Genomic DNA, 15485 nt, shown 5'->3' on the forward strand with positions numbered 1-15485 from the left:
GCAAATGTCCTCTAGTCAAACACAGCTAGAAAAACACTCCTAGGTAGAATATGCCTCAGGGTCTTTCCTGTTTTTCAATTTTTGTTTTGCAAAAAAAAAAACACCCTAGAATTTAAAATTTTTCATTGCAGATTTTCTTTCACACACACAGACTAGCTATCTGGAGAAGTAGACTTGTGGTAGTTGTCTCATTTGCTATAGGCGTTTTAGGGATACCTCTTAGGTCACTTACAAATTATGTCTTCTCACACTTCCATTATAGGAAATGTCAAAGAAGCAAAGCACTTCACACACGACTCTCAAGATATTTTTTTTGCTTTTCAATTTCACTGTCCCTTTCTGGCTATAGGTCCAGGAAATAAATATTATTATTTCTGTAGTTTGTAGAAGATCTCTCAGGACTGTAGTAGTTTGTATTGGGGTAATGTAGAAGTTTTGCCCACTTAGATTGTGTGTGTGTATGTGTGTGTGTGTATGTGTGTATGTGTGTGTGTATGTGTATGTATGTGAAATTTAAAAGGTTGTTTTTCCTCAGTAATTTTTTCCCCAAATCCCGGTCGTCTGTCCGTCCATCCATCCATCCATCCATCCATCCATCCATCCATCCATCCATCCATCCATCTATCTAACTATCTATATTACTTTATTCATTCAGCTCATATGCTGCCTATTTCGCCTGGAGATGATGCTAATCATTAAAAATCAATAAAAACATTAAATCAATAAATAGTAACATTAAATTAGGGAGATAGGAAGCAACATACACATGGGTGGAAGATGGGGTCGTAGTCCATTAACCACATCTAGAAAGATTGCCCCCATTGGGGTAGTAGGCCATTTGACAGAGACAGGGCTTTAGGCTTTTCGGAATGTCAGAAGAGTGGATGTGGATTTCACCTTGGGGTTAAACCTGGGGGGGGGGGGTTGATGTCAAAATGGGATACTCTTGAGTTTTAATCACAGGTAGCTGTGATTAAAAGATGAGTGGGTGACTATGGGCTCGTCACTCTCTCTTAGCCCAAGTCACCTCAAAGGGTTGTGTTGTGGAGAATATAGGTGAAAATATTAAGGTATTATGATGTTTTATTATGGGTGGAAGTGCTTTATGGGCTGTAAAACAGCCTTTCCAAGGCTCTCATAACTGAACAATCATTAAATCAAGTGGTAAAATAAATACTAAATACTTTGTTATCTATCTTGTAGATGTGTTTATACCCATGCCGGAAAACTTATTAGTAAATTTAAACGAAAGCAAAGAGGTAAGAGTAATATTATATGTTGTTAGTATAAGCAAAAGTGTATTTCTAGCAATTGAAAGACTTTTAAGACTTTGAAATATTATTTTGCCTATTCCATGTAATAAAATCTAAAACATATTTTGGCCTAAGGAACAAAATAACTTCAGTTAAAATGTTTGATACCTAATAATGGGACAAATGGCAGCCATCAGTCTGAAGAGTGACTCCAGTCCACTTTTCAAGAACCACCCTAAGCAAAATCTTCCCAGATAATTGGACAAGACTGGGTCTGAGTTATCTACACCAGATTGGTACAGTCAGAGGGCAACTACTGATCTTCTGGTTCATTTGTGTAACCTACACTCTCACCCTCTGTACTGTATAACTGACTTTTAAAGCTCTAAGGATCTGATCAGTTATTGTACTGATAAGCTTGGAACTGAAAATCAACTTTTGAAGCTTTCAGTTCTATCAGATGACATGATGCTGTCACAAGTTCTTTAATAAATAAACAAAATAAACAACCACTGAGTGATTAATTTAAGGTCTCCTCGCTGGAGAAACCCTGATTGTGGATGGTATTTCCAATGGTGGTACATTGGCACATACATTTTAACACTAGACAAAAAAAATTCACTTAGTACTACTATTGATTTTATTTTAAGTTTTATTTTTTTTAAGCTGCAGTGTGAGCTTCAAATATTGGATAATATAAAAATGGATAAATATAGCAAATAAAAAGATGGAAATTTGATTTATTTCAGCTGATTCAAGATTTATTGAGAACTTTGCCTCAGATGTTCACTACATCTTTGGAAACCCAAAGTGCTTTGGGACCTGCACTACAGGCTGCCTTTAAACTTATGTCACATACTGGGGGTCGGATTACTGTCTTCCAAACTCAGCTTCCATCTTTAGGAGCAGGTGCACTCAAACCACGGGAAGAGCCTAACCAAAAAGCATCTACAAAGGTTAGCAAAACAAACTTTTACACCTGATTTTTAAGTGTCTCTTAAAATCTATTTTTATTGTAACAGTTCTTTTTAAGAATAGTTCTAGTCTGCAGTGGGGCTGCAAAAATGCAAATTTTTCAACAGAAGAATATCTTCTAAACCACAGGAAACTATAGTTCTCCTTTATTCTGCTTTGGTCAGATTTAGCATTGAGTTCTGAGTACTATAATTTAAGAAAGATTCAGAGAGACTGGAACAGGTTCAAAACATGGCAGTGAGAATGATCAACAGAGCAGAAACTGTTGTATGAAGATACATTTGAAGGCACTAGGCATATTTAGCCCTGAGAAAGAAAACTAAGGAAGATTAGAGCTGAGGTGGCGCAGTGGTTAGAGTGTATTATTGCAGGCTATTTCAGCTGACTGCTAGCTGCAGTTCGGCAGTTCAAATCTCACCAGCTCAAGGTTGATTCAGCCTTCGATCCTTCTGAGGTGGGTAAAATGAGGACCTGGATTGTTGGGGGGCAATATGCTGACTGTTAAATTGCTTAGAGAGGGCTGTAAAAGTTCTATGAAGTGGTATATAAGTCTAAGTGCTATTGCTATATGCCACTATTCATATATCTGAAAAGATAATGCACAGAACAGGTTATGTACCGCTATAAGAATTACAGATATAAGGTACAGGGTCTGACTGCATATTAGAAAACTTGCTAAAAGTAGAGCAGTTCAACTGTAGAATTTATTTCTAGACAGGTGGTGAACTTTTTTTGGGTGTGCATGTGTAGTCAGTATTTACTCTGCCTGTAGTTTTCTTGGCAAGATTTCAGAAGTGGTTTACCATTGCCGTCTTCCTAGGGCTGAGAGTGGGATTGGCTCAAAGTCATCCAACTGGCTTTGTGCCTCAGGCAGGACTAGAACTCTCAGTCTCCTGGGTTCTAGCTTGATATCTTAACCACTATACCAAACTAATTTTTGATTGTCTCTACAGGATGAATATAAGTATGAGCTGTTATAGATGATTTAATTTCATTTGCTATACTGAAAGGCCATTGAACATAAGGCCTAAATGGCCATTTTCAATTTTGATTGACTACTAGAATGCCTAGACTCAAGCCATTGTATAACAAAATCCTTGCATTACTTTGAACATTACTAGCATTTTTAAAATATTGGGCAATAGCTAGTGTAAATCATTTGAACATTGCTGTCCTTACAGTAAGCCTGTGAGCAAAGCATCACTTTTCAATCGTCTACACAGCTGTAACTTCCTTTTACCCAGCGTTCCTGGTGAAAGCATACAAATTGAAGATGCTTTCGGTGTGTATGCACCGCATACATACACAAGCATACGGAGGCAATTTAGCACAAAAAAGCTGTGCTAAATCCATGGGAGGATGCAGCTTCTTCAGTGCTTTAATGAATATTGCTTTGTTGGTGGCATGAATATGAATGAAACACCCCTTCAAGTGCATTTTTTGCCTTTTACCAGGATGTTCCTCTGACACCATCTACTGACTTCTATAAAAAATTGGCCTTGGATTGCTCAGGACAGCAGGTTGCGGTTGACTTGTTTCTTCTTAGTGGGCAGTACTCTGACTTGGCTTCATTAGGTAAGGCATTCTTGTTGCTCGCCATTTAAGAATTCTTTGTTGAAATTATAATCTGTAGATTAGAGATTATAATCAGGGATGATTATAATAAAATATAATTGTCCTTTATCGAAACTGTTGCATAAAACCACATACATGCATGAGGAACCCTGTTCTACTGGTTTGCTTTCTTTCCTGCTTGATTAATAAAGGTATAAAACTATTTTCTCATGTGCTATACTGTAAAACGGAGTAATGAACTCTATTTTTACAATTACAGATTTTAAATTGTAAAAACTAAAACATTACAATCAAAAGATGGAGCAATACATTTCAGTAATGATCTATTTCCAGTTCATCATCTTTAAAAATCTGTATTTTAGGAAATAAATGTATTCCACTTCAGTAGTGAGACTACTGCTTGAAAAAAATGTGCATGTTTCTTTTTCTTACTGTAAAACTTCTATTTTTTATATTATATTACTTTTAAGTCCAAAAATGAAATAAATTTACTTTTTTTTTAGGATGTATATCAAGGTATTCTGCTGGTAGTGTATATTATTATCAAGCTTACCATCATCAACACAATCCTCTTCTGGTGGAGAAATTACAGAAAGAACTAAAGCGATATTTAACTAGGAAGATTGGCTTTGAAGCTGTCATGAGGATAAGATGTACCAAAGGTCAGACCCTTAGCCTGCCAATGTTAGTCGAAGCATTGTCATAATTGCTTAAATAAGTTTAAAGGTGCATGAAAACATTTGAAATTCTAAATAGCCTTGAATTTGAAATTCTGACAAATGATGTTTGATACTCAGCATTGCTCAAGTTACTATTCTTTCTTTACAGTCCTAATGTATGAGCTTTTATGAGAGAGTTGTCAGAATATTATACACCAATTGTATAATCAGTGAAGGCTATTTCCACATGTGTAAATTTGATATTGTTGATCTCAAAGATCATGGAAACATGGCATCCTGTTCCCCGGGGACAAGGTCTTTTATATATTGGATGGCTACAGTGGAAGCAGCTCTCCCCCCCTCCCCTCTCCTTTTCCTAAAGCTTGCTATATTGTTAAATAAATTGGCTCAGGGGAATCTGCTCTGCCTATCATAGCAGATTGGTACTGCTAGAAGATTTTTAAAGAATGCATTGTAAATCCAAAGGTAAATGTATGCCTTGAATGTTCTTTTTTGGTAAAAGGATAGATTTCGGGGGGTTTGGGGGAAAAGGATATCTTGAATCAACAGGTAATGCAAAATGAACGCCAAATGAACATGAATGGACTTGATTTGGAATTTATAGGGATGCGGTGGCTAAGGCACTGAGCTTGTCATTCAGAAAGGTTGGCAGTTTGGCAGTTCGAATCCGTAGCACTGCGTAACGTAGTGAGCTCCCATTACTTGTCCCAGCTTCTGCCAACCTAGCAGTTTGAAAGCATGTAAAAATGCAAGAAGCATGTAAAAATGCAAGTAGAAAAATAGGGACCACTTTGGTGGGAAGGTAACAGCGTTCCATGCGCCTTTGGCGTTTAAACATGCCGGCTACATGACCACGGAGACGTCTTCAGACTGTGCTGGCTCTTCGGTTTTGAAATGGAGATTAGCACTGCACCCTAGATTTGGGAACGACTTGCACATATGTGCGAGGGGAACCTTTACCTTTACCTTTGTATTTATGAATGAGATGATTTTTCTAAACTTAGGCTTATTTTAAGCAGAGTTTTCAAACATTTTCCTGTTTCAAAATAACATAGCCCTAAGTCTATATTTCTTCGTTACTGTAAAAAAAAAGTACATAATTTTAATTTTGGTTCAGTTCAGTTATTGAAAACATAAGAGACTTATAATGATAATGCTAGTAGTATATTTGCATAACTTATTTAAGAATATTGTAACCAACCTAAGCAGTTCAAGAGAGACAAGCTGCATTTACATTGCCCTTTTTACGTGGTAAAATCCTCTCTGCTTGCACAAAGAAATACTGTTGCTCACTACATTGAGAATAATATTACAAAATCTTTATGACAGTGGGGTGTGTTTGTCATACAGAAATTTCATTTCCCACACATTGCTTCTGCTTTGATGTTTTTACTTAGTGACAGCGCTTAAACCTAATCTGTTGAAAATTGAAGAGTGAATACTAGTAATTTTAAACTTAACTATAATGTTTTAAACATTATAATTCTTTTACAGGCCTTTCAATTCACACCTTCCATGGCAACTTCTTTGTACGGTCAACTGATCTATTGTCTCTGCCAAATGTGAATCCTGATGCAGGATATGCTGTCCAAATGTCAGTAGAGGAGAGCTTGACAGATATGCAGGTGGTCTGTTTCCAGTCAGCCCTCCTGTATACATCTAGTAAAGGTAAGCAGCCTGTATACATTTCAAAGTCATACCCTCCATGCTTTTAACACAAAATAGTTGTTATTAAAGTCTTTAGATTTTTTGCAGTTTTCATGATTAAGAACTTCATAGGTCATTGGCAGATACTCATGACTTTCACTGTTAAATGGTGCTTTGGGTTTGAAAAAAGCAGAAAATAACACGTCTTTTACACAAATTTGGTTAGAAAACATCTTACAAATATTTAAATTTGTAAGATGAATGACTTTGTATAATTCTATACAAATTCTATACAAATTCTATGCACCCCATGTCCGCAATAGAATTAATGTATCATGGCTTTTGAAGCATACCCTGGATTTATTTTAAATACTATTAAAAACTACTTTTTTAACAGGTGAAAGAAGAATACGTGTCCACACACTGTGTTTGCCTGTTGTAAGCCAATTGAGTGATGTTTATTTAGGAGCTGATGTACAAGCTATTACAGGCCTGTTAGCCAATATGGGTATGTGCTGAATTGTTGGATTGAATTGCACAATATTTTTTGATTCATTGATACTATCTTTGTACAAAGTTTAAAGATTGGTGGTAATGAATGTTTTGGTTGAGATTGTTAGAATGCATAAAGGTGCTTTACAAAATGTATCTAAAAAGCTTGGCAACTGCCACAGCATAAAGAGATATAGATACTATGCAGTGTTGCTTTGTATTCTTTTTGGTAAATTGGATATCTGTGTGTGTGTGAGAGAGAGAGAGAGAGATTGAGCAAGTGAGTGAATCTTTAATATCCATTGTTAATACTTTTTATTGTGATTGTCTTTTTGACATTCAAGTGAACTATGTTTTGTTCCTTTTCAGCTGTTGATCGGTCAGTTTCTGCTAGTTTGAGTGATGCTCGAGATGCATTGGTGAATGCTGTAATAGATTCTCTTTCTGCATACCGCTCATCTGTCCTAACCATTCAGCAACCAGGTCTTATGGCTCCTGCATCATTACGTCTGTTTCCATTGTTTATCCTGGCTCTTTTAAAACAGGTAAAAATAAAAACAGAAATTGCCTTAGAAATAGAAGTTGGCTAAGTAAATTTTGCTAAATTAATGATGACCATTTATAGTATTATAGTTAATTTTCTCCAGATATTTATATGCAGTAACAATTTTTTTTAAAAAATTATTCTATATTGAGAATATAGCATGAAGTAAAAAAAAAAAGTATGGTTGAAATTGATGATCTGGACATCTGAATAACTCTAAGTTGTCTTGTTTTTCTGTTGCTACTTTTGCTTACAGAAAGCATTCCAAAGTAAAACAAATACCCGTTTAGATGAACGCATCTTTACAACGTGTCAAGTGAAAAGCCAACCATTAGTGTACCTCATGCTTATTATACACCCCAATCTGTATAGAATTGACAATCTCACAGATGAGGTAAGTTCTTCATCTAAATTTGTCTGGAAATCATTGGATGTATCTTCCTAGTCTCAGATATTATACAAAATTGTACTAAAACACTTGACTTTTGTGCATATTTTATAGTAAAGGCATGCTTTTTAGATTCAGGGAGCAGTTTTCTTCAATATTATGTGTCAGTCTTGCTTTTTCCAGACCTCAGCTCTTGGAAGTTTGGAAAAAGGAAAACTTTTTCCCCTTCCCTATCTAAGCCTTGAGGGTGATTTAGTTATGTGAGTATTGACAATCAAGAACATTACAAATAGGTACCAATATTTGACATAATAGGTGAAGGCATCAATTATGAAGGTAGCAATTATGACGGACTTTGAGAGTAGATATAAATATAACAGCTGTTAAGTTATAGTATAAATTGTGACATTTATGAATTGGATTATTAGTTGGCATGTACCAGAAATTTTATAAGCTGTTTCTATTTTTGTATGTAGTTGTCTAATTTTGTGCTTGATATACTAATTATTTAGCCATCAAATTCAGTGTTTTAGTGTGTGTTTAAATGAATGGAGATATTAAATTATAATGAGTAAATTGCAAAGGACATTGAAATTGAATGCATGCAAGTAGAATATCTGATATTACAAATAGAATTAAATTTAAATGGTATGCATTCCTGCATTTTAACAAATGGAACAATATTATTTATATGCAAACTAAACATTGTTAAATTTCTTCCAAGAACAACTATGATTGGTTCGTGCAAATGTAAACACTTTTGATAGTGCAAGGAACAGAGATTGTGTACAATTTGCAAACCACTCTATCTGAAAATATTAACAATTGCTTAAAAATATTTCTCTTTAAGTTATAGATATATGCTGATGATGTAAGTTTTATACTTGATATCGGTCAGGATGTGGCAGCCCATGTTCATAATACATAAGATCTATTGTTTTATTTGCCTATTATAAATAATTTTATCTATTTAGGGAGCCCTCAACATTGGTGACAGAACAGTACCTCAGCCACCCATTCTTCAGCTCTCTGTAGAAAAGCTAAACCGGGATGGTGCTTTTCTTATGGATGCTGGCTCTGTAAGTAGAATTTTATATATACTATGAGCAGCAGGAGTCATCTCATTCTCCATAAATAAACCTTCATAGCAGTATTTTATTAGCCTGGTTTACTTTTAGTATTTTATTGAGGTAAAGGTTTAATGTATATATTATTTACTAATTCATGTGTTTGAATATACAGGTCATGTTTTTATGGGTTGGAAAGAATTGTGGACAGAACTTTATAAGCCAAGTACTTGGAGCTCCAAACTATGCATCAATACCACACAATATGGTAAGAACGTAACACAGTAAGCAAGGATAGACAGCCTGAGTCCTTCATAGTTTTGGACTACAACTTTCATCAAGCCCAGACAATATGATAATGGCTAAGGGTTTACAAAGTTGTAGGACAACACCATTACAGCAGATGGCAGCATCTAGTTAACCTGGTCTTGAAAATATTAAATAGGTCAGATCCAGTATGCAGCTGGATGGGAGATCACCATGAAATCCTAAGAATGATTGTAGAAGTAGGCAAAATTTTAAAAAATGTCAGAAGGTAAGAACAAGCCATTTTCATACTATATTGCTGCCAAGAAGAAAACAAAATATTGTTGCCGAAACCTGAACTTGACTCAAGAGATTTAAGATGAGGTATTAGTCAGGATCTTGTTACCTACTTCTATTCTTTGGTAATGTGACTCCTTAGAACTACCCAAAATCATTTAGGTGTGGCCAACAAAGTACCAGTTGTGCAAACTGAAGTTTTATTGAAATAGACCTACAGAGAGCTTTTGTGATTCTGGCTTTCAGATATCCTTATGAATCCCTGAGTTTGCACCGTATAATTTAGAAGAACTAAAGTCAATTTCCCAAAAATGTTATCATTAAATGAACAGTTTGTGCACTATATGTTTCTGTTTATTGTAACATCCCATTTGCCATGTTATGTACATAAAAATTACCTGAAGTTCCAGTCCCTTTTTTGTGTGTGTGTAATATCACATTGAGAATGAACAGACTTTCTGCTTTAATAGTTATTCCTTTCCCACTTAATGTAATAACGAAAAAGGTTTTCTATACAGGTAGAATTCAGCTTATGACAGCAATTAGTACCATAATTATTGTGGCTAAGCAATGCAGCCATAAAGTGTGACATCTTGTGATTACCTCACCTCTAGCAATGGCAATTCTGGCAATCCGAGATGCTATCATTAAGCAAAGCCTGACTTCTGACTTACCCATTGACTTTGCTTGTGGGAAACCGGCAGGGAATGTCATAAATTGTGGTCCTTTGTGGGAGTTGTAAGGACCTGCCATTAAATTCCCCTTGTCCGGTGTCACTGTAACTTTGATTGGTCAATGAACAAACAGTCATAGTTGAGAAGTTACATTTGCTTAAGGATTCTTCCAGTGCTCTGTCTCACAAAAAACACCAGAAAAAAGATCTACTTTGTTGTGTTCTCAAAGAGAAAAAAGTATACTCTTGCAGAGGTAGCTTAATAAAGTTAGAATCAGTCCATGATGTACAGTATTCTGAATGCAGAATATATTTTATAATATTTTTGCTCCATTATTACCTTCGTTTTTGTTTGTTTTTGACAGACACATCTTCCAGAATTGAACACAACTGAATCATCTAGAGTTCTTGCTTTTATTTTCTGGCTAAGGGAACAAAGGCCTTTCTTTCCTATATTATATATTTTAAGGTAAGTAGATTGCTTGTGGAATTTGATTGGCAGATTGAACAAAATTTTGCATGATTGCCTTTCTGAACACTAAAAATTGCATGCATGCAAGTACCTTAAGTTGCAAACTTCCTTCAGTTCATGTCTGGTACAACAAGACACTTTTTTGCAGAGACAGAAAGCATATTCAGTGCAAAAACAAAACTGCTAGCCAAAAGTATTAAGTAACACCATGGAAAGGAATAAAAGAGGACAATGAAGATGATGCAAATGGAATTATGACATTATTAATATTTATTTGCAGGATTGTTAGCTGTGTAGACTCTAAAATAGACAAAGTTCTTTTAGTGTAAATGTTGCACATTAATTCTATGCATACAATGTTAACTAAATATGATCATTGCTGGTCAGTTACCATGATGAATAGTTTTAAAAGGAATAAAGTATATAAGCAGGTACTTATAATGGCCTTCTGTTTATATTTTGAAGGGATGAGAGCCCGTGGAAGCCAAATTTCTTACAAAATATGATAGAAGACAGAACAGAATCTGCATTATCATATTATGAATTTCTTTTGCATATTCAGCAAAAAATGAATAAATGAGCTCCTTTCTTAAATGGTTCATCTGCTCAAAGGAATGTACCCTCGGTGCAGAACTCTTATTCCTGTAATGCTCCTATAAGTTGTTGGCCTGGTGCAGTTGATGAAAATCTCACTGTGATTCACCCTCTTCTCCCCCCTGTCGTCCCCCCCCCCCCGCTCCAAAAGGAAAAAGAAAAGCAAATAAAGGACTGTGGAATCTTTAAGTACACTATTGTGTAGTTGTACGTTAAAACTTTAAAATAAATTTGAATATGTTGGTCACCTTTAATTTCCTGCAAAAATGTTTCACAGTAAGTAATTGTGGCATAAGTTAAAAGGCAATATTGGAGAAATGTTTATAAACTAACTTTTTTACCTTTCATTATTATTTTTCTGCTTTGTGTTTTGCTGCTAGAATTAAAAATTCCAAGACTTGAGTTTCCAGGAAACTATATTGTCTTGATTATACAATACATTATTCGTTAAAAGTTGCCTTTTTAAAGGAACAATGAAAAATACATTGTGAACAAAATACCTGCAGTTTCAATTAGCTTAGTTTCCATTTCTTTAAAACATTGATTATGATAAGAACAAAAGTAAACTTGAAGTAGTCTACTTGGGTTTTAAATGAATATCAAATAATTCATTTGAATACCTTTAGGATGTGTCAGTATTCTAGGTCTTGAAAGATTAATGAGATTACATTATATTCAATAAGAATTAAAATGTAAAAAGATCTGATGCAGCTGAAAAAAATAGTGAACAATATTTGATCCTAGTCTTGGCTGTTAGCATGATGTGTTTGGTCTTAATTCATTGAAAGTAAATAGGGGAACAGACAATAAACCAAAAACCATTATTTTCATATTGTTTTATTAATTTTTCAGTCATCTTTTTATAATGGGCTGAGGTTTTCATAAAATTCTTACTGGTTAAATAATACATTGGAGGTGTATTTAATAGCTTGTTGAGATCCAGAGGAGCATCAGTTTTAATAATAATAATTTTGCTATTCAAACATTTTGAGGCTTTAATAGAAAAACTGTAGACAGGAACCCTGCTCAATTCAGAATGTTCCAATACTGAGCAGTTATAAAAGAGAAATCTTAGTTTTATGGTTCCCTGGAAATTGCTATAATTTAAGTAATAATATAAGTGTATTGACATTTGTAAAACAGAAGGAACTCTGGTGGTATATTATGGCAATCACTGGTTTCTACATTGCCCTTCACACCCCAACCCACCCCTAAAATTGAATAGAATATTTTTCTGCTGCAAATTCTTCCTGGTAGTTTTGGTAGAATCATTTGCATTGATTTGTTGGTCATTGCTTTAATTTATACAGTTTCGCCCATTTGAGAAATGAGTAAGAGATCATATATGCAAAAAGCCAGTGAAGTTTTTTTTTCATGAACTATAGCATTTATCAACTGCCAACTGGAATAGCAATTGTAAGAAATGTTAGTGATACTGTCTGCATCATGATCTATTTAGTTTGTTGGAGTGATTTATGAAGATCTGTAGAAAATGGTTGCTCAACATCTGAAAGAAAGGGGGACATTTCTTTAAAATGATTCAGATATCTAATCTAAAAAAATTACCTGCTGACTTCAGGAACCTTATAACTGAATTCACTGTTTTAATATTTTTTTAATTCAGTTATTTTGAAATGTTTTTTTTAAAACACTGGTAATCTAATTCAGAAACATATGATCATGATGAGATATGCACTTGTAAGTTATGGAAATCAGTCAAGTGCTTTAAAATACAATATATAGCGGAGGATTAATTAGCTCTTCTCCAAAAAATATACACAATCCTTTGTGTATAAGCCAGCTTTCTGAAAAGAAGGTATAGGCAAAGATTAAGTATAGGGAAGTACCGTTTGTATCTAGCATCTCATGCTGGCTGTGGGTTCCTCCTTGCTTCATTCAAGTCGGAGCAGAGAATTGGTGCGATCAGATTCTGTGGAACCTGAATGGTAAAATCCTGACAAGCAGCACCATGCCTAACATCTATATCTAAAAATATTCTGCATGGAAAGGAGGGGAAAACATGATGTTGACATAGGTCTACTTCATGTAGGATAAAAATAATGTGCTTTGATTGAATTATGGAACCTGATAAACAGATTTCAAGAATGCATCCCTAACTAATTCTAAAAAAAAGTTAACTCTGAGCATATTATGCTCTTTGGATAGAATATTATTTAGAATGTTCATGCACTTTGAAATAGAAGTGAATTTTCTAATTCTTTCTGAGGAGAAAATTGATATCCTCCTCAACTTCTTAAGAAATCCAGGGCAAATCCATGTATAAATGTTAAATCACAATTTATATATGTTTTAGGTTCTTTAATAACATAACTAATCAAGAGTAGCCTTGATGCTCCCATCTCAGCATGGCAGTCACCAGCAAATGTTCTCTATTTTTCTAGTTCAATATTTTAAAGAATAATTAGTATGATTTACCAATATTCTACATTTGATCGTGCAACAACATATTAGCATTTACTTTTCTGTAACTTAATTTGCGTTTGAATAAATTCTGATTGTTTTGCAATAATGCGGAAAAACTTGTTTATTCAAGGTTAATATAACAGAATATATATATACATACATACATACATACATGTGTGTGTATATATTTGTAGTGTGTGTGTGTGTGTGTGTATATATATATATATATATGCGCATTGTGTTTATGTCTGTGTGTATATGTGTACACACACACACACACACACACACACAGAATATTAAGGGACCATCAAATGTGACCAGCCTTCTCTCCACTAACTACATATTAAATACTTACAGTCAATTTGATTTTGTAAAGTAGTGTAAAATATTGTAATATTAATCCTTGTTTTCTGATCTCAGACATTGATCTTTAGTGTGCAATTGTAAACCTTGCTCTTCTGACTTGAAGACAAGGTTTTACTTGTTCCCCTTTTTACAGTTTGTAATTTTCACTGTTTTATTCCTGTAAAAAGTCATTTGTAACACATGCAAATGCTTATTTTAGCTGTGCTAATTTATCAAATTTGGCTACTCAATAAAATTAATTGAAAGAGCTTGCATAAAATTTTATTGGTGTTTTTATAAACAAAATGGAATATGCAGAGACTATCTGACCATTTAATGAATAAAATGATTTTCAGTGCATAAAGAGGTACTTCTATGAATGATTAGACCTGGGGATTTATGCTGTTTAAATGCAGTGCAAATTAATTGAACTGATTGAAATACAAGCATTTTAATATAAGAAGGTATTCTTCTGAAACTTCACATTCAGTAATTAGTTTCAATAAATATGCAGTAAACAATTGCTGAGTCATTGACTAAAATATGATGGTCTGACCATTAATTAGAATGCTCCTCTGAGAATTGTAACTAATCAACTTTAAGCCAGTTAAATTTCAGTAATCATAGTAGGCTCTTCACAATATCAGAAAATATTATATCTCAACTTTTCCACAATTCTAACCAGTACATCTATGTACATAAAAACTTTGGAAAGTGAATTAAAAACTTCAGTATCTATTTGGAATAGTACGTATATCATTTTGTTAAATTAACTCAGACTTTTTCATGAAAGATTAAGATTTTTGGAAATATTTTATTATTTTTTGCAAAGGTAGCTCAGCCAGTTTTTTCTTACACTGCATATTACTTAAATCATTTTGTCCTGTATCCAGGAAACACATTTGATTATAAGCAACATATTATAGATACTATCAAGCCTTAGCAGTGAAAGCATTTAACTGGGTATATTCTGACCCTGATTAGAACTGGACAGGGAACTTTAAGGAAAAATAAGGGCTTAAAATGAGACTGGAAAGTTATCTCACAAAAAAAAAAACCAATGGCAAATCACTTCGTTATCAACACATATCTATAAAATCATGAGGAATTTAGTTTGGCTTGGAAGATTTTTATCAATTATATGTAGTATATTATTTATCTGTACTATTTTTTTTTCTTTTCCTATCACGATCCTATTATCGTCTACAAAGATAAACTTGATAGAAAACTTATATTTAAGGATCTTTCTACAACAATCAAAGCCATGATAAATTACCAATTCCCTCAGCCTTGAGAATACATATTACATAGAGTTTATAAGAGGGAAAGTATTTATATCAAGGAACGATGGAACAGAAGGCAAAAATTAACATCTAGAACTATATTTCTGAGGTTACAAAGTTGCTAAAAATAAGTAACAACATATATGATTGGGTTCAGTGAAGAACAAGCTTAAAGCTATAGATCCAATGGTGGTGGTGGGGTATTATTTTTCTTCCCCTATAATCCTTTGTATCCTTCCCCTATACAGGCAGTCTTCAACTTCCAACCACAATTGAGCACAACATTTCCATTACTAAACAATACAATTATTAAGTGAATTTTTCCCCATTTTACAATCCTTGCCACAATTAAGCAAATCACTGCAGTTGTTAAGTTAGTAACAAGGTTGATAAGTGAATCTGGCTTCCCCACTGATTTTGCTTATCAGAGATTGTAAAAGGTGATCACATGTCCCTTGGACACTGCAACCATAATAAATACATGCCAGTTGTCGAGCATCACTCTGGCGATGCTGCAATATCGTAAGTGA

At 34.1% G+C, this 15485-nt stretch overlaps 1 protein-coding gene across 1 annotated transcript in view; it reads left to right on the forward strand.

The window, feature by feature from the left end:
• SEC24A (SEC24 homolog A, COPII coat complex component) overlaps window positions 1-12453 on the forward strand; it is a gene marked incomplete at its 5' end in the record, with an annotated part of 40930 nt that extends 28477 nt beyond the window's left edge. The window contains 12 exons of the mRNA XM_081937048.1: window positions 1204-1259; window positions 2003-2209; window positions 3683-3803; window positions 4307-4465; window positions 5978-6151; window positions 6528-6638; window positions 6992-7167; window positions 7423-7560; window positions 8529-8633; window positions 8797-8889; window positions 10203-10306; window positions 10775-12453. Of these exons, the coding sequence (XP_081793174.1) occupies window positions 1204-1259; window positions 2003-2209; window positions 3683-3803; window positions 4307-4465; window positions 5978-6151; window positions 6528-6638; window positions 6992-7167; window positions 7423-7560; window positions 8529-8633; window positions 8797-8889; window positions 10203-10306; window positions 10775-10889 (1559 nt within the window). The 3' untranslated portion in view covers window positions 10890-12453. The remainder of the gene's footprint in view (window positions 1-1203; window positions 1260-2002; window positions 2210-3682; window positions 3804-4306; window positions 4466-5977; window positions 6152-6527; window positions 6639-6991; window positions 7168-7422; window positions 7561-8528; window positions 8634-8796; window positions 8890-10202; window positions 10307-10774) is intronic.
• Between the last annotated feature and the right edge of the window lie 3032 nt (window positions 12454-15485).

Source organism: Natrix helvetica (assembly GCF_964273705.1).
Source record: "Natrix helvetica genome assembly, chromosome: 1".
Lineage (NCBI taxonomy): Eukaryota > Metazoa > Chordata > Lepidosauria > Squamata > Natricidae > Natrix > Natrix helvetica.